Genomic DNA, 23,578 nt, shown 5'->3' with positions numbered 1-23,578 from the left:
AGCAGGAAGTCTCCCCAGACGCTATCCTAGACCCTTCCGGAAGTGCATCAGGCAAGATGAGTGTGAATTTTTGAGGCAGTCACATGGGTTTCCAGCATGTTCCAACACCTGAGGCCAGGATAGAATGTGTGTTTTGAGAGAACATTGGGTGCCTGGTGTGAGGAGACTGTGGGGAAGTGTCTGGCAAAGCTTGGAAACGAGACTGCAGGTCCTTTCTCCCCTGGCTAGGGTAGCTGTGGGGGGAGTTCTGTTTTCTTCTGCAGGGAAAATTCTAAACCTGCTCCCAGAGAGGACTGTTCCTGTGTCCTTTATTACCTCCTTGCTCCAACTTCTATAGCCCCATTCATCCTGATGTATTCCATCATTTCTCTGCCTTCTGGCAACCCGCCCTTCACTCTCCTCTGAGGCTCAGCTGAGTTCACAGGTCCTGCCTGTGAACCCTACCCACTAAGAACACTCCATTCACTGAAATACTTACTCCACACTTAGGACACTGCTACTACTGTATCCCCTTAACACAGTCCTGCTTTCTTTGACTGTTATCTCCTCATCCCTCTTCCTGGAGAAGGAAGCCCATTTCCCAGAACTCTACTCCCTCCAGGTTCTAAATATAACCCTTTATGTCTACAACTCCAGCAAGCAGGAGCTGAGACAATGGGCTCATCTGGTGAAAATGGGTCATAATATGCCATGTACAGTGTTCTTCTTCTTTAGGTACCAAAAAGTTCTCTTGTTCTTTCCCTAATAGCAGGAGGAGTGGGCGTCGCTAAGAAAAATCAAGACTGGTGGGAAGGGAGAGAAGAAGGGCAAACACTTCCTCTGCCACTTACTGGTGGCAGCTGGAAGAATAGAAATAGAACCATTGGAGCCACTAGGTGGAGACATGATGCATATGACTCCAAGGCTACTTTGGACCTGACAGGGTTGTTGTTGACTGCAACCTGGAGTAGTCCCCAAAGCAGAACCCAGAAAGAGTCTGAGCCAGCCTCAGCTGGTCCCACTGTGGTCCCACATTCCAGCTTAGTGCTGCCTCATCGTTTTGGATCTTGTTTGTTTGTTTGTTTGTTTTTAATCTGTCTTCTCAGGCAAAGACAACAAAAGGAAAAATAAATAGGCGCCCCCGGGTGGCTCAGTTGGTTAAGTGTCCAACTCTTGATTTCTGCTCAGTTTGTGACCTGATGGTTCATGAGTTTGAACCCCGTGTCGAGCTCTGTGCTGACAGTGTGGAGTCTGCTTGAGCTTCTCTCTCCCTATTTCTCTGTTTCTGTGCCCCTCCTCAGCTTTTTCTTTCTCTCTCAAAATAAACAAACTTAAAAAAGTGGGATTATATCATACTAAAAAGCGTTTCACACAGCAAAGGAAACCAACAAAATGAGAAGGCAATCTATTGAGTAGAAAGTATTCACAAATGGTATATCTGATAAGGGTTTAAAATCCAACATACATATGGGGCGCCTGGGTGGCGCAGTCGGTTAAGCGTCCGACTTCAGCCAGGTCACGATCTCGCGGTCCATGAGTTTGAGCCCCGCGTCGGGCTCTGGGCTGATGGCTCAGAGCCTGGAGCCTGTTTCCGATTCTGTGTCTCCCTCTCTCTCTGCCCCTCCCCCGTTCATGCTCTGTCTCTCTCTGTCCCAAAAATAAATAAACGTTGAAAAAAAAAATTAAAAAAAATAAAATCCAACATACATAAAGAACTCATATAACTCAATAGCAGAAAAACGCACAACCCCATTAAAAAAATGGGCAGAGGGCCTGAATAAACATTTTTCCAAAGAATATGTACAGATGGCCGACAGACACGTGAAAAGATGTTCAACGTCACTGATCGTCAGGGAATTGTACATCAAAACCACAATGAAATAGCACCTCATGTCTGTTAGAATGGCTAGTATCGAAAAGACAAGAAATAACAAGTGTTATTGAGGATGCAGAAAAAAGGGAACTCTCATGTACTGTTGGTGGGAATGTAAACTGCTACAGCCACTATGGAAAACAATATGTGGAGTTTCCTCAAAAAATTAAAAATGGAACTACTTTAGGATCCAGCAATTTCACTTCTACATATTTATCCAAAGAGAACAGAAACACTATTTGAAAAGCTGTACACATGTCCCTTTTCATTGCAGCATTATTTACAGTAGCCAAGATATGGAAGCAGCCTCAATGTCCATCCATAGATGAATGGATAAAGAAGATATCGCGCACGGGCACATACACACACACAGTGGAGTATTAGCCATTAAAAATTGAAATATTGCCATTTGTGGCAATATGGATAGGCCAGAGGGTATTATGCTAAGTGAATTAAGTCTGACAGAGAAAGACAAATTACCATATGATTTTGCTTATGTGTGCATTCTAAAAAACAAAACAAAGAAAACAAAGCAGACTTATGAGATCAGGGAACAAACTGAGAGTTACCAGAGGGGACGGAAGTGGGAGAATGGATGAAATAGGTAAAAAGGATTAAGAGGTACAGACTTCCAGTTACAAAATAAATAAGATATACATGGGGATGTAATGTACAGCACAGGGAATATAGTCAGTCATCTTGTAACAACTTTGTATGGTGACAGGTGGTAACTAGACTTATTAAGGTGACCATTTCACAATGTATATAAATAGCACTACATTGTATATCTGAAACTAATACAATACTGTATGTCAGTTATTCTTCATTAATAACTAAATAAATGAATAACCTTTTCTCAGGAAAAAAAAGAGGAGGTTAGAGTAATTCATGTTTTTCAAGGTTGCCCAATGTTCTGTATATGTGGGGAAATGATGTTAAAGATTTTCGAACAAGGATCATCTCAGTGGAGGCCAGGAAAGTATTCAATAGTTTCAATGACATCTTGGAACATTGGAAGGGACCTTTTTTTTTTTTTAATTTTTTTTCTAGGGTTTATTTATTTATTTTTTTTGAGAGAGACAGTGTATGAGTGGGGAGGGGCAGAGAGAGAGGAAGACACAGAATTTGAAGCAGGCTCCAGGCTCTGAGCCGTCAGCACAGAGCCTGACGTGGGGCTTGAACTCATGAACCGTGAGATCATGACCTAAACTGAAGTCAGATGCTTAACCGACTAAGTCCCCCCTTTTTGTTTAATTAAAAAAAATCTTTTTTTGGGAGGGGTAGACCTTTTTTAACCTGAGAGAAAAGGACTGATAAAACCTGAAATGTTAAAAGCATTCCATTTAAAGTAGGAAACAAAACAAGAATGTCTGGAATTACTACTCACTCTCAACATTATCATGGAGTTCATTGCTTGTGTGATAAAATAAAGATTTAGAAGAAGTAAAGAATGGAATCGTGAAAACAAATTTTTTTTATTATTTCAAATAATGTTATTGTCTATAAAGAAAATGTCTTAGATTTTACAGATTGATTATTAAAATTAATAAGATTTAGCAAGAATGTTGAATATAACATAAACTCAGAAATTTAGTTACATTTCTTTGTAACATCATCAAAAGAAAGTGCAATTAAAAATGTATTTCCAGGGGTGCCTGGGTGGCTCAGTAGGTTAAGCAACCGACTTCGGCTCAGGTCATGATCTCACGGTTTGAGCCCCTTGTTTAGCTGTTTACTGACAGCTCAGAGCCTGGAGCCTCTTCGGATTCTGTGTCTCCCTCTCTCTCTGCCTCTCCCCCGCTCGTGCTCTGTCTCTCAGAAATAAATAAACATTAAAAATTATATACACACACACACACACACACACACACACATATTTCCAATAGCAACAGAGGGGTAAAGTACCTAAGAATAAATCTAACAACGTACAAGGTCTTTGTGTAGAATATTCTAAAACTTTATCAGAGGATATTAAAGAAGTCCTAAATAAATGGAGGGACAAACCACGTGCATGAATAGGTATACTTAACACCCTAAAATGAGCAGTAGACTTAAAGCAATTTCATCAAATCGAGTAATAGACTTAATGCAATTTCAATTAAAAATAAATCTTCATTTGATAAACTGATTCTTAAATGTAAATGAAAACGCAAAAGGGTCAAGAGTAGCCTATCACTTCTGAACTATGTAAGGATTCTTGTCTCATTAGACAACAAAACTTTTAATTATAAAGTCATAGTAATTAAGACAACAATGTATGACAGAAAGAAGAAAGAAAACACACTTTCAGCAGAAAATATGTAAGAACATTCTAATGACCCCAGGGTAGGGAGGGATTTCTTACATAAGTCATGAGAAGTGTAAATCATTAAGAAAATAATGCGTTGATAAATTAGAAACAAGAATGTGGATATGGTATAGAATGTGAAGAGACAGGTCATATGCTGGAATAAAATATTTACACCACATATAATTGACCATAAATCTAGTATCTGAAGTGTTTTTAAAACTATCTAAAAATAAGAGGTGCTTGGGTGGTCCAGTTGGTCGAGCGACTGACTTTTGACTCAGGTCATGATCTCAGGTCATGACCTCGCTGTGAGAGCGAGCCCTGTTGTCAAGTACCACACTGAGCCTGGAGCCTGCTTGGGATTCTCTCTCCTTCTCTGCCCCTCTCCTGCTCATGCGCATGTGGGTGCACACACATTCTCTTTCTCTCAAAATAAATAAATAAACATTAAAAAATATCTAAAAAAAAAAAAAAGAAAAAAAAGAAAAAGGCAGTAACCCTGCCTCCTGACCCAAAGGATCAGGGAAATGAACATGAAAACCTCATTGAGATGGCATTTCTCAGCTTCCATATTGGAAAAAACTTAAAAGCCAGGCAATGCCAATGTTGTGGAGGCAGCAGAATAGCTGTGGGTGAGAGCGTAAATGACACCAGCTTGGAACACAGGTTGACATCATGAGCAGGGTTAGTCGTGCCTGTAATCTGTGACCCAGCAATTCCTCCGCTGGGTCCATACTTTACAGACACTCTTACACAAGCACATGGCAAGGCATGGGCAGGATGCAGTATTTCTTGACAGAGCAAAAAACTGGAAAGCACCCAGAGACGGGCCAGAATGCCCTTCTAAAGGAAACAACACATCGTGATACTCCCATGTTCTAAACCTCCCATTGGTTTCCCACTGCAGTTAAAATAGAATTCTAAACCCCTACATCCAATGCTTCTCCCTCCGATTTCATCGGATGCCACTGTCCCCTGGTTCCTCAAGACATAAGATCCTCCCCACCTCAGGGCAACGTGTTCCTTCTCAGTCATTCCATGGTTGGCTCTTTTTTCATCCTCTTGGATGGCTGAATTATCACTTCCTTGAAGAGTCCTTTATTTCCCACCCCATCTAAGTTAGTTTTCCCTATTTTATTCTCTATATCAGCCCTGTAATTGTTTCCTATGATAATATATGTTAAAACAAGAATTATGTATGCATGTGTGGATGCATTCATGCATTCATAATTTTTTATCCTCTTTGACATTAAACTAATAACCTCTATGAGGGCAGAGACTAGGTCTATCTTGCTCATGTCTGTATCCACTGTGCATTCCACATAGCCTAGCGTATGATAGTCACACACTACATCTTTGTTGAATGATTGAATAAGAAAACTGCATAAATTGTATCTGTGCCTACTTGAAGCAGTATGTTGATCTCAGAATACCTTTTAGCTCTAGTTCATGGGAAGGGTAATGGGATCCCACATCAGTCACATAAATCCTTAGTATTTAGTTAGAAGTTAAAGGGAAGTGTTTACCTGTTTTTGGTTTTGTTTTTGTTTTTTACCTGAAATAATTGACCAATGTGTTTCCATGAATTATTTTGAATGATTTAATATATAACACATTAAGTAGATTTTTCACCTAGACTGAAAGTCCTTTATTGCCCAAACTGTTTGGAGACACACGTAATGTTTTTAGATTGGTTCTAATACACATTAAAAAAAAAAAAATGCTTCTAGCTACTAATATAGACGTTTGATGTTGACTATTCTTTAAAAATAATTTTTTTTTTAAAACATTTATTTGTTTTTGAGAGACAGATCATGAGCCAGGGAGGGGCAGAGAGAGAGGGAGACACAGAATCCGAAGCAGGCTCCAGGCTCTGAGCTGTCAGTGCAGAGTCCGTGGGCGCCTCAGACCCATGAACCATGAGATCATGACCTGAGCCAAGGTTGGATGCTTAACTGACTGAGTCACCCAGGCGTCCCTGATGTTGAATATTCTGATATGCAGGTAAAATAGGCCTGGGCTGTTTTTGAAAGGGGCTTGAATTTAGGTTGATGCAGGTTTTTATTTTTATCCTATTTATTTATACTTATTTAAATAATATATGCATATTATTTAAATTATATTTTCTGTATTTTTTGCATTTAAAAAATTTATTTATGTACTTTAATTTCATTTTGCCTGATTAGACCTTGAACTCCTAGAAACGTCTGCATTACAGCCTACACAAGAGATGGATGAAGCAGACAAAATGATTCGAGAAACATTTCAAATGTGGAAGTAATACAAAGTAATACAAAGATTTTACATGCTCAGTCATAGGAGTTGTGCTCATGCTCAGACAATTCACGTCAGATAGATGGATGTTAATGATGGATGGAAAAATTAAGTTAACTTAAAATAGGTGCATCATGCAACATTTTGCGTAAATTCAGGCTCTTTGTCCCTAAAACTTCTTTAAAAAAATGTCTTCACTTGTTTCTGTAACCCAACATTCTGATACCCAAACACCATTAAATGAAGTGGGATTTCTTGGTTTCTGTTTAATTTTTAAAAGCTATAATTTTGAGCACTTTTTCTTTTTTAGAGAGAGAGAGGGAGGGTGCAAGTGAGTGAGGGACAGAGAGAGAGAGAAGTGGGCTTACCAGATGTGGGACTTGAACTCACGAACAGTGAGATCATGAACTGAGCTGAAGTCAGATACTTAATGACTGAGCCACCCAGGCGCCCTGAGCACTTTTTTGTATAAATGATTTAAAATGATTAAAAAACAAAACAAACGACCACCTTTCTGGCTGTGGTGCTGTGTAAAAAGTCAACTTCCTGTTTGGAAGTCACTTCTCTGCCTTCCCTTGACAGGTTTAATGGAAGTAACATGAAAGTTGGGTAAGAAACTTTTTCTCGTAATTGATTTCCACTTGCACTTGATATCTTATGTCAAATTATATCTCTAGGAACTTATAAAGTATAAGTTCCTAGAGAATTATTATGAGACCAAAATGAATAAAGAGTTAGTGACACAAATTTTCATTAAAAATATGTAATTATTAAGGGCGCCTGGGTGGCTCGGTCCGTTAAGTGTCCGACTCTTGGTTTGATCTCGCAGTTTGTGAGTTCCAGCCCCGCATCTGGCTGTGTCTTGACATGAGGAGCCTACTTGGGATTCTCTCTCTTTCTCCCTGCCCCTCCCCTGTGCATGCACGCACGCATGCTCTCTCTTTCAAAATAAATAAACATTTAAAAAAATGTAATTATCAGAGTGACGTTAATAGAGGCATTAATATTTATAGCTAAAAAGAGCATGTTCTGAATCAGGCCAAAGCAGCTATAAATCACTATACAGTAAGTAGTTGAACCACACAGCACAGCTAATACTGTTTTGATAATTAATTTAGAAAGCCCCTGCATTTACTTTTTTGATATTGACACAGTAATTCTGACACCAAAGTAAGGTTTTGGGCTCAACTATTTGGGCTTCAGTTCCTATGAACCTGAAAGTGATCGGGAATTAAAGAATGGCAGAGCTGGCTAGTCGTCTAGTACTAAAAAAGTCCTAAAGAAGGCACTAACGATTATTTTCCCTTAATCATGGTCATAGCTCTATTTGCTCAGCAAGGCACATTCTTTGCTGTGTACCCCCTTCCAGTCCACTGGCCCAGATGCCTCGGCTTGTGCCTTGTCCTTCCCCTTGGCAGAGGATGAGGAAGGAGCTCTCCCCAGAACACCTGTCAGGTGGCTGAGGCCACCAAGGTGACACGCGAGATGTACCCACCTGAGAAGCACAGAGCTGGGGCAGTCTGCGGCGCTGTGTGGGGCCTCGGTGCCTGCCTTTCTTGGGCTGCCCGGAATGTCAAACCGGAACACCGTGTCACTGGAAGACAGCCTTTTCTTCACCATTGCGCCCGTGCCGATCGGCAGGTCAGGAAATAAGCTCAAAGGCTCATTTCTGAATCCCCCACCTCCGATGATGTGAAAATCCCTGCGTTTGGCTTTGCTCCGTTCCCCCAGGGCAGGAAACTCTTCACGTGACGCCTAATCTGGCTGAGGCTATTTTTTTTTTTTTTTGAAGTCGGTTAATGAGTAACATGGAAGTATGACACAGAGTGGTTTTTATCCTGCCCACATTTGCTCTGAAGGAAAAAATAAACGTGTTTGGGAAATTCAGCTTTCGGTTTACTAATATGAACACCACACAACTCTGTGGGTTTAGGCAGCAAAGTGTCCGGGAAAGTGAACACATAAAAAGTGGGGTGCAGAAACTGTCAGCAGTATCTCCTGGGCCTGACCCCTGGGGTGGAGAATGTGGACGTGCTTTATGCCTTCACGCGTGCAGGAGATAACCAGCCCACCAGCACGCCACAGCCCACACTGTGGGCAAGTTTGGCAAGACTCACAAGAGCTCGGGGGCTGTGCTTCATGGTCCTTGGGACCTGAAGGGTTCTGGAATTCCTTTTTTTTCTAATGTTTATTTATTTTTGACAGAGAGAGCATGAGCAGGGGAGGGGCAGAGAGAGAGGGAGACACAGAGTCTGAAGCAGGCTCCAGGCTCTGAGCTGTCAGCACAGAGCCCGATGTGGGCTCGAACCCACAGACCGCGAGATCATGACCTGAGCCGAAGTCGGACACCCAACCGACTGAGCCACCCAGACGCTCCAAGAGTTCTGGAATTCTTATGGAAGGGGAAACGTACAAAGAGAAGCTCAGGATTCAGGCTGTGTATTTTGCTGGGTTACGGGCAGCCGTGACCTCTTTCACTGCCACCCCCACCACCACCAGAAAGACAAACAAATAATCCGTAGGAGGTGAGGGTTCCAGTTCCATCTGTGTTGCTTTCTGGCTGTGTAACCTCCGGTTATCCCCAGCCTGCTGAGCGTGGTGTCTGCTATGCCTGTCTCACAGTACTCGGGTACCTGGGATGGCTCAGTCAGTTGAGCGTCCAACTTCAGCCCAGGTCGTGATCTTGTGAGTTCGAGCCCTGCATCGGGCTCTGAGCTGACAGCACAGAGCCTGCTTGGGATCCTCTGTGTCCCCCTCCCCGCCCCTCCACCCCCACTCACATTCCCTCTCTCAAAAAATAAATAAAACATTAAAAAAAAAAAAGGGAATGAAATCTAGGAGAAAATGCTGTGGAAATTTGCCATACTGCTATGTGTTATTGTTATTTAGAACCCATTTAAGCAGGAAGTTCATCAGGTGAGTTTCTTTATGTGACGTTATTCACTCAGTCTGTGTTCACGCACAAGGAAAACATCTGTGTCCCACCACCCATGTTCCTAGCAGCAGTGAAGGGTTTGGTCCAGAGTGGCCACACGCACTGGCATTGGCGAATGGTGGTTTGAGTGAGTCACAGACTGTGGAAGAGAGCAAAGTTTCCCCGGGAGATCAAATCTTTAGCCTTGGCCTCGTTAGCCTTTTTCTCGAACCAGCTGGTCACCAGCCAGGGACAGGTTTGTGCTGCTCTGTGTGCAGCACTGACTCTAAGTACACTTTTGAAATTAAAGGAAGTATGTCTTTTGCTGGGATTTTAGTGGTTCCTAATAGGGTGACCAACTTATCCCAGTTTGTCCAGGAGTTTCTGGTTTTAGCCCTGAAGGCCTTTCTGTGTCCACTCAATGTGGGGCAAACCGTTACAGCTGGTCATGCTGGTTCTTTCTTTCTTTTTTTAAATTTTTTTTTAACATTTGTTTATTTTTGAGAGGCTGAGACAGAGCATGAGTGGGAGAGGAGCAGAGAGAGAAGGGGGACACAGAACCTGAAGCAGGCTCCAGGCTCTGAGCTGTCAGCACAGAGCCAGACGCAGGGCTCGAACTCATGGACGGCGAGATCATGACCTGAGCCAATGTCGAATGCTTAACTGACTGAGCCACCCAGGTGCCCACCCCCCCCGCCCCCACTTTTTAAAAAATTTTATTTATTTATTATTTTGAGATAAGGAGAGAGAGTGTGCAAGTGGTGAAGGGGCAGAGAGAGAGGGAGAGAATGAGAATCCCAAGTAGGCTCTGTACTTTCAGCGTGGAGCCCAATGCAGGGCTTGAACTCCCGGACCGCCAGACAAGATCATGACCTGAGTCAAGTCAAACACTCACCTGACTGAGCCACCATGCTTCCCTGCTCACACTGGTTCCTAGTGCCTTCTGGCTGCGATTCTGATGGTGCGCTTCGCCCAGCTTTTCTTTGTCCTCTTTGATAGTGCGATATCTGTATTTCTCCTTTCCCCCTTATCTCTATGCTAATGTTGGAAAGACATTAGATAAACTAAGTTTTACTAAGGTGTTGGATTAAATAAACCAATATCATACTTCATATAAGAGCAACAACCTGCGAGCTAGTTTCTGTTCCTTGTAAACAAAAAAGTCTAACCGGCACATGTATTAATAACTAATGCAACAGACTTTACCATCTCCCAGGCACAGTTGGATTTTAGCTGGGGCACTGCTTAACTTAGGAGAGGATGTCTCTAAAGGAGGAAATTCCAGTGTCAGCAGGCAGTCTTTGGATATATTTTTCAGTAGAGAAGCTATTGACTCCTCAACAAAGTTTTATTAGCAAAATTCCCTGCTAGCCACAGTGCATGATACAAAAATTTTTTTTAAACATGGGTCCTTCTCCAATCATGAAGCTAGGAAGAGACACTGTACATAACTGAAAAGTTAACTAACAGTACAGGGGGAAGGAAGGCAGTAAATCAGACTATTACTTCTCCCATCTGTGGACTACCTAATATCTTTTGAGTCTATGTAGCATCTCTGCTAGGTAATTTTAAAATAACATCTCAGTCAATCCTTGCCCAAACCACATTTTTACAGACGATGAAACTTTATCTTAAAAACGGTTAAGCAACTTGGCCATAATTAAGTGGCCATAAGAATGCGGCCCTGCTGCAATTCATTTGTTCATTCAACAAATGTTTATTAAGCATATAAAAGGAGGAGAGATTATTTATTTACATTTAAGAGGAGGCAAGATCTTTGAATCTGGGAAGATTTAGAAAAGCCTACAGGGACAGGTGGAGTGTGAGTTAAACTCTGAAGGATGAGGAGAGATTGGAAAGGCAGAAGGGGAAGGGAGGGGAGTTCATGAGCAAATAATTAGACTCTGACCAGGTGTGTGTGTGAGTGGAGACTGGTGAGGAAGGTAATAGTTTCGAACACTTACATGGAGGCTGAGTGATGAAGGACCCCGAACGCCAGTGGCTAGTTCAAGCTTTATCTCGTAGGTAGTAGGAATACAAAGATGCAAACTGAATTTGAAGGCCATGGACATGATACTTTGAAAGCAGAAAATGAACTCAAGCATCTTGGTGATACAATTACTTCATTCAGGCAGCAGCTATCAGTCTTAGGGAAGCAACTCTGAAGTAGTTGAAGCAGTATTGACTGAACTCTTATGTAAGATGCGAATTCTTTTCTTATCAGAAGAAATTGTGTCAAAGATGAGGTTTGCTGAAAGTGGAGAGCAGGGGTCACATACTCAAGTACTGTCAAGAGCCTGGAAAGCAAGTAAAATTGTGAGGTGGGGCTAGAAGCCAGCAGAAAGTGGTAGAAAAGGGCAGTGTGTATGTTCTCCCTAGAGACCTGCAAGTTTTTTTTTGTTTTTTTAGTGTGTGTTTTTTTGGGGCGCCTGGGTGACTCAGTTAAGCATCTCACTTCGGCTCCGGTCGTAATCTTGTGGTCTGTCAGTTCAAGCCCTGTGTTGGGGTCTGTGCTGACAGCTCAGAGCCTGGAGCCTGCTTCAGACTCTGTGTCTCCCTCTCTCTCTGCCCCTCGCCCGCTCGTGCTCTGTCTCTCTCAAAAAATAAACAAAAATTTAAAAAATGTTTATTTTTTTGAGAGAGAGAGCGAGAGAGAGAGCATGAGCAAGCATGGGTGGGGGAGAGGCTGAGAGAGGACAGAGGACTGAAGTAGGCTCTGATCTGATAGCAGTGAGCCTGACGTAGGGCTCAACCTCAACGAACCGTGAGATCTTGACTTGACCTGAGGTCGGATGCTCACCCGGGCACACTTGTTTTGTTTTGTTTTTAGTCCTGGTATAGTTTACACACAGTGCTGTGTTACTTTCACGTGTACAGTATAGCAATTCAACAGGTCTATACATTACTCAGTACTCATCACTATAAATGTATTCTTAATCTACACCACCTACTTCACCCATCCTCTCACCTACCTCCCCTCAGGTAACCACCAATTATAAAGAACTTACACAAGTCAACATAAAACAAAAAACAAAAAAACAAAAAAACCACTGAACAATCCAATTAAAAAATGGGCAAAAGACATGAACAAGCATTTCTCCAAAGAAGACATCCAGACGGCCAACAGTCGCATGAAAAGATGCTGAACATCACTCATTAGTCAAGGGCAGTCAGGTTTTAAATGCCCAGATGCTGGTGGCATGGACATTGTGAACCCGCGTCAGTGTGGGATCCCGCTGTGGCGTGCCCCCTGAACTTCACTTCTGGTTAGGAGCTGTCTATGCTAAATGTTTCAAAATTTGCTAGTCGTTATGTTTGGACCTTATGGTCAAGCAGGAATGAGGTTCCAAAGGCACACGACCACAGAGAGAAAACGTGAATTCTGACGCTTTATTTTTAAGATTAATGGCAGTTGCCCACTGTGCAGGAATCCACATCCGCAGGCACCCACCTGCCGTGTTTGACCCCTTCAGCTGTTTAGACGTGGCCGCTACTCAGGGTGCTGCTTGCCTTTGCCGTAGCTTTCATTTTTGTGTGTGAAAATTAAAACAAAGATCAGGCAATCAAAGATAAACACCTGGAGTAGGATATTTATATAAATACAGCTATAACAGTAGCACACACACTGGAAAAAAATGGTAGTAGGTAGAATACATGTAAAATAAAGATTGCAGAGACCTTATTATCTCCTCCCATGGAAACTGAGATTATGAAAACCAAACAAGACAGAAGCTGACAGCAGGGAGCCTGAAGCAAGACCACCGATGATTCAAATATCTCATTTTTCTGATGCTCTCCAGTAAGTCACACGTTATATCTTTCTTTAAAAAAAAAAAAAAAAGGTTTATTTCGAGAGAGAAAACGCGAGTGGGGGAGGGGCAGAGAGAGAGAGGGAGAGAGAATCCCAAGCAGGCTCCCCCCACATGTGTGGCTCGAACCCGCGAATGGTGAGATCATGACCTGAGCCAGGGTCGGACCCAGGTGCCCCAGTCACATGTTACATCTTTATAAGCAGAGGCTGTAAAAGACGTTCTGAGGTAGAAAAGAGGACAATGAATTTGACCTCTCCCATTTGGTAAGTTCAATGAACATCTCTGCACTTTTTTCCTTCCTATTGAATGAAAAGATATTAGGCTAGATTTGGCCTGGTGACATCTGCTGTTTGGCCTTTGCCATGTTTCATAAGTAGAAATTTCTTGTACATTTCACAGAAAACATTTTTATCTGACCTTGCCTAGAAAATCGGATCCGAAAGTGTGGTAATAGTTGGCTGATATGAAGTAGTAGTGCCCCCTTGTGGCGGGGCTGATCTCTGCAGGCTGCCTCTGCCCTCAGCCCTCTCCATGGCTCATTCTGCCTGCTTTGATTCACTGAGTTCTCAAAAACGTGCTTTTGAGTTTAACACTGCCAGCTTACATGGTGTAAGCTCTAATTTTCTTACACCATGTAAGAATTTTCTCTCCTTAAACCCGAGTTTCCTTTCTTCAATGAAACAAGGTCTGTAGTTCCAAGAATTTAAGTCTTGTTCAGTGATGACTATCTTTAGTTATTATGTCTAGCCATTCTGAAGTCCACAAATAGGGACCTAATATGCTTACTGGTGCTCAGCTGGGTGGGGGGTGGGAAACTCATGCCTATATCTCGGCCCCCCCGTCCGCCCCGCCCTTCCTCCTTGAGGTGTAGGAATGGGATGCTGGGGCACAAGACCAAACTGAAAACACCAGATAAACATCACAGCTTCAAAACTGAACTTTCCAGAGGCATGGATTGTGAATATGCATTTAAAAATACACTAAATTTCCTCTACAATTGAGCAGTGTTACAGGTATTTGTGCTTTAAGATTTATCTGGTGGATTATGCTGTGTTCAGGTTAGTATTTTTTTTTTTTAATATTTATTCATTTTTGAGAGAGAGAGAGAGAGAGAGAGAGAGGGGCAGAGAGAGAGGGAGACAGAGAATTCCAAGGAGAGTCCGTGCTGTCAGCAGAGAGCTGCCCTGGGGCTCGAACTCACTAACCATGATATCATGAGCTGAAACCACGACTTTAACAGTTAACCCACTAAGCCAGCCAGGGGCCCCTTAAGTATCTGATTCTTGATTTTGGCTCAGGTCATTATCTCACCTTTTGTGAGTTCGAGCCCTGTGTCCGAGCCCTGCATTAGGCTCTGTGCTGGCAGTGTGGACCCTGCTTTGAATTCTCTCTCCCTCTCTCTCTGTCCCTCCCCCACCTGTGTGTGCATGCTTTATCTCTCCCTCAAAATAAATAAATGAACTTAAAAAAAAAAAAAAGGGCGCCTGGTTGGCTCAGTCGGTTAAGTGTGTGACTTGATTTCAGCTCAGGTAATAATCCCAGTATCGTGGGATTGAGTCTTGCATGGAGCTTCACGCTGAGTGTGGAGCCTGCTTGAGATTCCTTCTCCCTTTCTCTATTTCCCTTTGCCCCTCTCCCCTGTTTGCGCACGCTCTCTCTAAAATTAAAAAAAAATTAAATTAAATTAAATTAAATTAAATTAAATTAAATTAAATTAAAAAGAATCAGACACTTAACTGACTGAGCCACCCAGGTGCCCCTCATGTTATTATTAATATAATTAATTTTATACTCTTAAGTGTATGTTAGTAACTTTTGGGCAAAAAAGTGTGTATTCTGGTGGAGTTGCCCTGAAATTCAGACTTCATCTTGGAATATCTGTATATGGAAAACCGGTTTCAGTATGTTGTGAATGTATCCACATTTCTAGAGTGATTTATAATGTGTGTTTGGAGGGTAGGTTATTTGCATTGGAAGGGTAGCTCCATTGTTTCCTTGCTGTGTTACTTTAGAAAGGTTCTTAACCTCTCCAAACATCTGGAAAAATGGCAATAACAGTATCAGTCTCAAAAGGCTCTGGAGAGGACTTGTTACAATAACATACAGTTTAAGCATGAAGCCTGTACTCAGTAAGCATGCAGAAGATACTAGCGATATGGTTGAGTGGTCTTATTATAATACAATCCAAAGATATAATTTCCTTCTCTGGAATGTGACATCAGCTGTGGGCCTGCATGTGGCTTGTGGAAAATCTAATCGCAGAGAGAGAGAGAGAGAGATCAAGTACTACCAATTTGTGCCCATGGGGTATTGACATTGGTGCTAATGCCCCCCCCCCCCCACCCAAGCAGCCTGGAATGCTCAGTCTAACTAATGAAATAGGTCATATCTCAGGTCCCTTGTTCCTTCCTCTCAAGCCCCTTTGGTCTGTGGCTTCTGTGATCACAATTGGAGAGGAGGTTAATTCCTCCTCTGAAGTCATGAGCCCTTCTCAGAGAGGATGCGACATGGGGCTCGAACCCACGAACCGCGAGATCATGGTCTGAGGTGAAGTCAGGCGCTTAACCGACTGAGCCACTAATATTGTTTTCATGTAGGACAAGAGAGGGACATGGCCATGTCATCTACAGCCTTTCATTTTCTACTGCTGTTGTGTGAAGTAACTAAAAAAAATTATTTTGCTCTTAGGCTTTAACTTTCTTAAGCTCTGTCGTTTATTATATTTTATTTTATGTTAAAGATTTTTTTTTTTTAGTTTCGTTTTTTTTTTTTTTTTTTTTTTAGTTTTAAGTAATCTCTATACCCACCATAGGGCTTGACCTCATAACCCGGAGACAAGAGTCACATGCTCTTCTGACTGAGCCAGCCAGGTGCCCCTGTTTGTTACAATATTTTAAAATTTCCCCAGTTCTCTGAATTTCAGGGATTTCCTCCCCATATTTTGCTGTTGGATTACAGGAGCAGGTATATATTTTATTTAAAAACACAGACTCTCTGTGTTTGAATTCTGTTTTCTTTTGTAAATATTTATGTTGAGAGAGAGTACCTGTGTGTAATTACAGAGAGAGAGAGAGAGAAAGAGAGAGAGAGAGAGAGAGAGAATCTCAAGTAGGCTGCATGTTGTCAGCACAGAGCCTCACACAGGGCTCGATCCTAAGAACCGTGAGATCGTGACCTGAGCCAAAATCAAGAGTCCACTGCTCAACCGACTCAGGCACCCAGGTGCCCCTCTATGTTTGAATTCTTATGATGCCTCTTAATAGCTTAGTTTTCTAATCTGTGAAATGGGAATAATAATGGTCTTTGCCTACCAGGTTTGTCAGGAAAGTGAATTAGTACTTGTAAAGACTTTGAATATTGCCTGAAACATAATAAGCTTTTATAATTTATAATTATAATTTATAATGTAACAGCTTTATGATAAGCTATTATAATTATTGTTACTAACATTTATAGTAAAATCATAGGGCCTTAGTTACAGGAACTATTTTTGAAGAGTAAAAAAACACCTTAACGCATAGTTTATATAACATCAAGTCCACCTGTTTAAAGTATGTAGCTTAGTGATTTTTAGCATGTTTACAGAGATACTGTCTTTTCACCTCATCTCCTTTTGGAACGTTTTCCTCGTCAAAAAGAAACCTTGTAACCATTGGCAGTTAATCTCCATCCTCCTACCTCCCTGCTTCTCTGCCCTGGGCAACCACTGTTTTCTGTCTCTATGGATGAAACATTTCACGTAGAGATAGAAAGTATCTAGCTAGTCTGGATATTTCATATAAATGGGAGGTACTATATGTAATCTTTTGTAACTGGCTTCTTTCACCTCTTTGTTGTTGTTGTTGTTGTTGTTGTTGTTGTTGTTGTTGTTGTTTTTAAATACACTCCACACCCAATGTGGGGCTTGAACTCATGGTCCTGAGATCAAGAGTTGCATGCTCTACTGGTTGAGCCAGCCAGGCACCCCTCCCTCACCTACATGTTTTCAAGTTTCCTCCAAGTTGTAGTATGCATCAGAATTTCCCTTTTATGAGCCAGTAATATTCCATTTTATGGATATACCACACCTTATGGATCCATGTTTCAATTGGTACATATTTGGATTGCTTCTGGTTTTTGGACATTATGAATGATGCTCCTATGGAAATTTGCATACAAGTTTTGTGTGCACATGTATTTTCAGTGGTCTTGGCTAAATACATAGGAGTAAAATTGCTATGTTTAACTTTTTGAGGAAATGCCAACATGTTTTCCAAAGTGGTTGTGCCATTTTGCTTTCTAGCCAGCAATAGATGAAGGTTCCGATCGCTCCACACACTTGCCAACATTTAACTATTTTTTTTCTTTTTGGTGAACTGGTATCTCATGTTTCTTTATTTGCATTTTCCTAATGACTAATGATGTTGAGCATCTCTTCTGTGCTTTTTGGCCATTCATATATCTGTTTTGGAGAAAAATGTATTCAAATCCTTTGCCCATTTAAAAATTGGGTTGTTTTTTTATTATTGGGTTGTGTCCTTTATATATTCTGGATATAAGTCCTTTATCAGATATGTGATTTGTACATATTTTATCCCATTTTATAGGTTGTCTCATTACTTTCCTTTTTAACATTTATTTATTTTTGAGAGACAGAACAGAGCATGAGCAGGGGAGGGACAGAGAGATTGGAGACACAGAATCCGAAGTAGGCTCCAGGCTGTCAGCACAGGGCCTGATGTGGGGTTTGAAACCACAAATCGTGAGATCATGACCTGAACCAAGTTGGATGCTTAACTGACTGAACCACCCAGGTGCCCCTACTTTCTTGACAGTGTCTTTTGAAGTACCAAGTTTTTAAATTTTTAAATGTTGTAAATTTTTATTAAAAAATTTTTATCTTACTAAAACGTTTTTTAAATGTTTTATTAATTTTTGAGAGAGAGAGGGAGAGAGATACAGAGCGTGAGTGGTGGGTGGGGGAGGTGGGAGGCAAAGAGACAGAGAGAAGGAGACACAGAATCTGAAGCAGGCTCCAGGCTCTGAGCTGTCAGCACAGAGCCTGACACGGGGCTCTAACCAGTGGACCATGAGATCCTGACCTGAGCCAAAGTCGGGTGCATAACCGACTGAGCCACTCAGGTGCCCCGGAGACACAGGCTTTTATCTTTTTTATGTATACTATGTAAGTCTAGAGCCAGCATTTTTGCTCTTTTCCCTCTATCCTGATTGACAGTTGTGACATCATGTTGTTTAGATACTTATTTCACCTGTTTGTGACAATGGTAATAACCAAGAACACTAAAAATGATGACTCTCTACAGAATCATCAGGCATTTATAATAGCACGAGCTATTGCCAGTGATTACCAGTCTTCGGTTTAAGATTCATCCTGCAGGGTTTTAAAACAGTGAAGAGGGGCGCCTGGGTGGCGCAGTCGGTTAAGCGTCCGACTTCAGCCAGGTCACAATCTCGCGGTCCGTGAGTTCGAGCCCCGCGTCGGGCTCTGGGCTGATGGCTCAGAGCCTGGAGCCTGTTTCCGATTCTGTGTCTCCCTCTCTCTCTGCCCCTCCCCCGTTCATGCTCTGTCTCTCTCTGTCCCAAAAATAAATAAATGTTGAAAAAAAAAATTAAAAAAAAATAAAAAACAGTGAAGAGCAGCGAGGCTGGGCCGACTTCAGAACAGGTGCTGTCTAGGATAGTCTGGTCTTGAGAATTCAGCTCATAGGACCTTTTAAGATGTGAGCCGGGTCATAAGCATGCAATTTGTGGAGGAAAGAATGCACAGGGCTAATCAACAAATACAAAATATTCTCTCCTAGTTACCCCCAAATGCAGAAGATGACCTAATTGGGTAACAAATGGACAGAGTTTTTTAAAGGTCACCGCAGTTGTGGTGAAGGCGGTCGGTTTGCTACCATGCTGTGTGCAGTGCTGGAAGTGGCTCTGTACGGGAGTTATCGCCCGCGTTTTGCAGAGAAGCCGGAGGCTCAGACCGTTTAATGAACTCGTCCATGTCTCCTAGTTTGTGAGGAAGCAAGCTGAGATTCGAGTACAGATCCAGATGCTTTCCCGATCTCCATAGACTTGGTGAGCTGTTAGCCAGACGGGTTCAGATGTCATTTTGAAATTTCTGGTAAACCAGAGTTCGAAGTCTATGCCTGCCTGACACACCCACGAAAATGCTGTGAATTAAGGTGGGGTTTGGTGTTTGGACCAGACCATCATGGGGGGCTGTGGGGACATAGGCTGTTTATCTCTGAAACTCCGTTCTAGTGTTTGTTCATTTTTCAGGGACAGAGGATAAAGACTGCAAGGGAACTTAATTCTTGTTAAATTCCTATATGCCTGGTACTTTATGTATAGAAACTTATTTAATCCTCTTAATAATGCTAGGGAATAGCATTCCTTATCTCCAGAAGATAAGGAGATAAGACAACCAAACTCCAGAGACATGGTCTCTTATCCTAGTGCACACTTCCAGTTAAACAGCTACAAAACTAGGATTGAAGGGCAACTTTGCAGAATCAAAAGGCACACATCTTTCCCTTATTACACATGGTCTCCTGGAAGTAAAAGAAAGCACATAGTTCCTTGTCTCGTCAGCCCATTTACATTTTATGTTACGTTTTCTGTTCCCGTCACGTCTCATGGACAATGTTTGTCTTCCCAGTGTTGTGTGTACCCATGGTGATTCCTTTAAATGTGTTTCTGGAGGCTTTCTCTATTATTGCCCTAGGTCTGGGCTGAGCCTAACAACCTTCCCATAAAATTCTCTTTCTTTTTAAGACAGCATTCTTTGAGGGATTTTAGAGCAATTAGAGTTGGAATTCTCGAGGAATTTTTTAAAAAAATTAAACTCCTCCACATATAATTGGTACTCCCCCAGAGGTTTTACAAAATGTAAACTAGAGAACAAAGCAAAAGTCAGAACACCAAAAACCTCACCCTTAGTGCCTGCTTACAAGGAAGTCGATGAAATTGCACCTAAAACCAAACCTATCTTTCTAGATTAAAAGGAACTTAAAACTCAAACATGCAAGTGCGAAAGTGCAAGTGTGTCATAATTGCATTTTCTTTTGTTGTATTTTTCTCTCTGTCTTTCTGCTTGCCTCCTTGCCTGTCTTCCTTCCTTTTTTTTTCCTTTCCTTTAGATACTCCCAGATAGTCTAGTGGTTAGGATTCAGTGCTCTCCTTCCCTCCCTCCCTCCCTCCCTCCTTCCTTTCCTTCCTTCCTGTCTGTCTGCCTGCCTTCCTTCCTTCCTTCCTTCCTTCCTTCCTTCCTTCCTCCTTTCTTTCTGTCCCATTTTCCTTTCACTGGAAAATACTGAATTCTCTTGAACAAATGGAGTCCTGGACTGCAACCATACTTTTCAAGCCTTTCCTAGCATTGCTCATTGTCCTTCTCTACTCGAGGTCTCTTTTTTCGATTTGAATAATACAAAAACCCTCAAACCTTGCCAGTTCTTCGACGCAATAACCCTAGAAGCAAAATACGCTTGTGTCGTAGGTTAATATGTCCTAGGTTCCTAAAGCATGTGGGATCACTCTTGTTTTTTCTCAAGCCCTTGATGATAAACAAGGAGAATGCTCTCAATGGGCAGCCAAAGACCTCCCTCAAGTGGAGGCTTTCTGTCCTTGAGATGCTAAAGAGAGACCTTTTATATAACAAAGAGGCAATACCCTCTTCTCACCTATTTTTTTTTCCAGGTCTGAGACCTGTCACTTACTGTTGTCGGTCTGGGTCCATTGGCTTCACTTCCCTCCTCTTGAACATGCTCTTATGGGGCAGGAGCTGGGCTTGTAAGATCTGTTGGAAGTTCCTCTTTGCTTGAATGGCCTGCTGCCTTTTCCACATCTTTTAGAGGCCGCTGATCTTCTCTTTTAGAGGTCAGCTGATCTTCAAGAAACTCTGGGGAGTACCAGGAAGGAACTTTGAGTTTACTCCTGATCGGGCCAGTGACAGCCCTTTCAGCCGGGTGGCCTGCTTTTCCCTCACTGTATAAGGTGCTATCTCAGAAGGTTTCTCTTTCAGACTCTGCTCAGGGGGATGTGATCGGCCACAGCCACGCCTGAGACGTGCAAGTGTGGGTCAGCAAATGACTCAAATGCAGATACCGATGCTTTCCCATCTCCTCCATGGGCGCAGCGAGTGGTTAGCTCAGACAGGTCAGGTGTCATTTGGAGATTTCTGGTAAACCAGAGTTTGAAGTCTACCCCTGCCTGACACACCTATGAAAAAGCAACATTCTGTGTGACTCCTAAGATAATATTCCTTCTCACCTCGAGAGCTTCTTCTTATCTTGATGCTGGTGTGAGGTCACTTACACTGACCCCTTGCTCATGATGACCTATGTCTTATTCCAATCTTTATGTCTTTCCTCCCTTAAAAGATAGTGAGAATGTGCTACCTCAGAGATTGCACCCCAATTCTCCCTCCTCTCACTTCCTCCTCTTTGTATGACTGTGCCTTTTTTTTTTTAAAGTTTTTGTTTATTTTGAGAGAGAGAGAGAGAGAGACAGAGAGACAGAGCACAAAGAGGGGAGAGGCAGAGAGAGTGGGAGACAGAATCCCATGCAGTCTGTATGCTGTCAGTGCAGAGCTCGACACAAGGCTTGATCCCACGAACTGTAAGAGCATGACCTGAGCCAAAGGCAGATGCTTAACCAATGGAGCCACCCAGGCTCCCCATGACTGTACATTGTTTACATTGAACATGCCCAACACAACAACTTTGATACTGATTGTTAAATGATATTATCAATGTTTTATCACTGCTGCCTCAGCTATGCTTTCTATAATCAGAATATACTTTTATTTTATTTATTTTTATTTAAAAAATGTTTACTTATTTATTTTGAGAGAAAGAGTGCACGTGGGGGAGGGGCAGAGAGAGAGGGCGAGAGAATCCCAAGCAGGCTCTACACTGTCAGCACAGAGCCCGATGTGGGGCTGTATCTCACGACCGCGAGATCATGACCTGAGCTGAAACCAAGAGTCAGACACTTAGCCAACTGAGCCACCCAGGTGCCCTCCAGAATATACTTTTAAAGAAATGTGTTTTGTGCTGTGTTCATTATGGTTCTTTTCTCATGGTGGGGATTCAATAAATATTTCCTGTTGATAAATTTGTCATACTAGAAAAGGTTATTTTATAGCAAAGTAGTTGTAAAAAAAGTTGATCTTTTTTATTCTTCTTTCTTTTTAGCTGTTCCATCAAATCACTAATGCAAACACTAAAGTTGCTCCTTAATTAGAAGAATAAAAAAAGAATGAGGGCACCTGGGTGGCTCAGTCATGAAGCATCTGACTGGCTCAGGTCACGATCTCGCAGTTTGTGAGTTCAAGTCCTATATCGGGTAAGCTTGAGCCCTGCTTGGGGTGAATGTGAGCCCTGCTTTGGGTAAAACACAAGCCCTGGGTGAGCCCCCCTCTCCCTCTCTCTTCCTGCCCCATGTGGGATATTCTGTCTCTCTCTCTCTCTCTGCCCCTTGATCACTTGTACCCTCTGTCTCTCTCGGTCTCTCAAAAAAAAAAAAAAAAAAAAAAAAAGACATTGGCTGAACTCAAATGATAAACTACTTTTAAGTATTTAATAAATTTTAATCTATAACCATTGCAAAACAAAATGTATGTGTGGAGGTGATTTACTTGTATAGGAAAAACTAAGACGAAGATTTACAAATGAGAAGGAAGAGTACAATTTACTTGAGTTCAAGGCTAGATAATAGAACAAGATTTCTAGGCATGTGATTATTAAGAATGCAAACAACTTTTATTCTCTATCTTCCCTTTTCTACTCTTTGAATCAAAATTTGTCCGAAGGTGTTGATGATCTCGATTAAATTAATGGCCTCTGTTTATCCGTACCCTTTGCCCAATATCTTTGTAGTCCCTGCTCACTCTAATTTGGGCTGGCCTTGTCACTTGCTTTGGCCAGTACAGTCTGGCTGAAGTGATGATGTGACAATTCTAAGTCTAGACCTCAAGAAATGTTACATGTTTCTGCTCCCTCTCTGGCTTCTCTGTGGTCACCATGACAACAAGTCTGCATTTGGGGCATGCTCCATGTGAGGCCACATGGAGAAGAACTGAGTCATTTTAGCTATCATGGAGCCCTCAGCTCCCAGTTGACCTGCCATCTGACCACAGACCGAGCCCAGATAAAATCTGACGGGTCTAGATTAGTAGAACTACCTGCCAACTGGTAGCCTCCTAAGAAATAATAAATAGATTTTTAAAACCCCTGTGTTTTGAGGGGCCAACCTGGGTGGTTCAGTCGGTTGAGCATCTGACTCTTAATTTCAGCTCAGGTCACGGTCCTAGGGTGGCAGGATGGAGCACTGTGTCGGGCTCTGCGTTGGCATGAAGCCTGCTTAAGATTCTCTCTCTCTCTCCCTCTGCCCCTCTCCCCTGCTTGCTCTCTCTCTAAAATAAAAATAAAAATTAAAATACA

At 42.1% G+C, this 23,578-nt stretch overlaps 1 protein-coding gene across 1 annotated transcript in view; it reads right to left on the bottom strand.

Annotated features, from left to right (window-relative positions):
* Nucleotides 1–21,140, bottom strand: part of GRAMD2B (GRAM domain containing 2B) — a 131,395-nt gene extending 110,255 nt beyond the window's left edge. Inside the window, exon 1 of the mRNA XM_047083963.1 lies at nt 20,852–21,140. Coding sequence (XP_046939919.1) covers nt 20,852–20,979 — 128 coding nt within the window. The 5' untranslated portion in view covers nt 20,980–21,140. The remainder of the gene's footprint in view (nt 1–20,851) is intronic.
* Between the last annotated feature and the right edge of the window lie 2,438 nt (nt 21,141–23,578).

Source organism: Lynx rufus, unplaced genomic scaffold, assembly GCF_022079265.1.
Source record: "Lynx rufus isolate CCGP_SWC_20201006 ecotype Redwood Valley unplaced genomic scaffold, mLynRuf1.p SCAF_1, whole genome shotgun sequence".
Lineage (NCBI taxonomy): Eukaryota > Metazoa > Chordata > Mammalia > Carnivora > Felidae > Lynx > Lynx rufus.
Note: the sequence above shows the minus strand (reverse complement) of the source record. Positions and strands in the feature narration are given on the sequence as shown.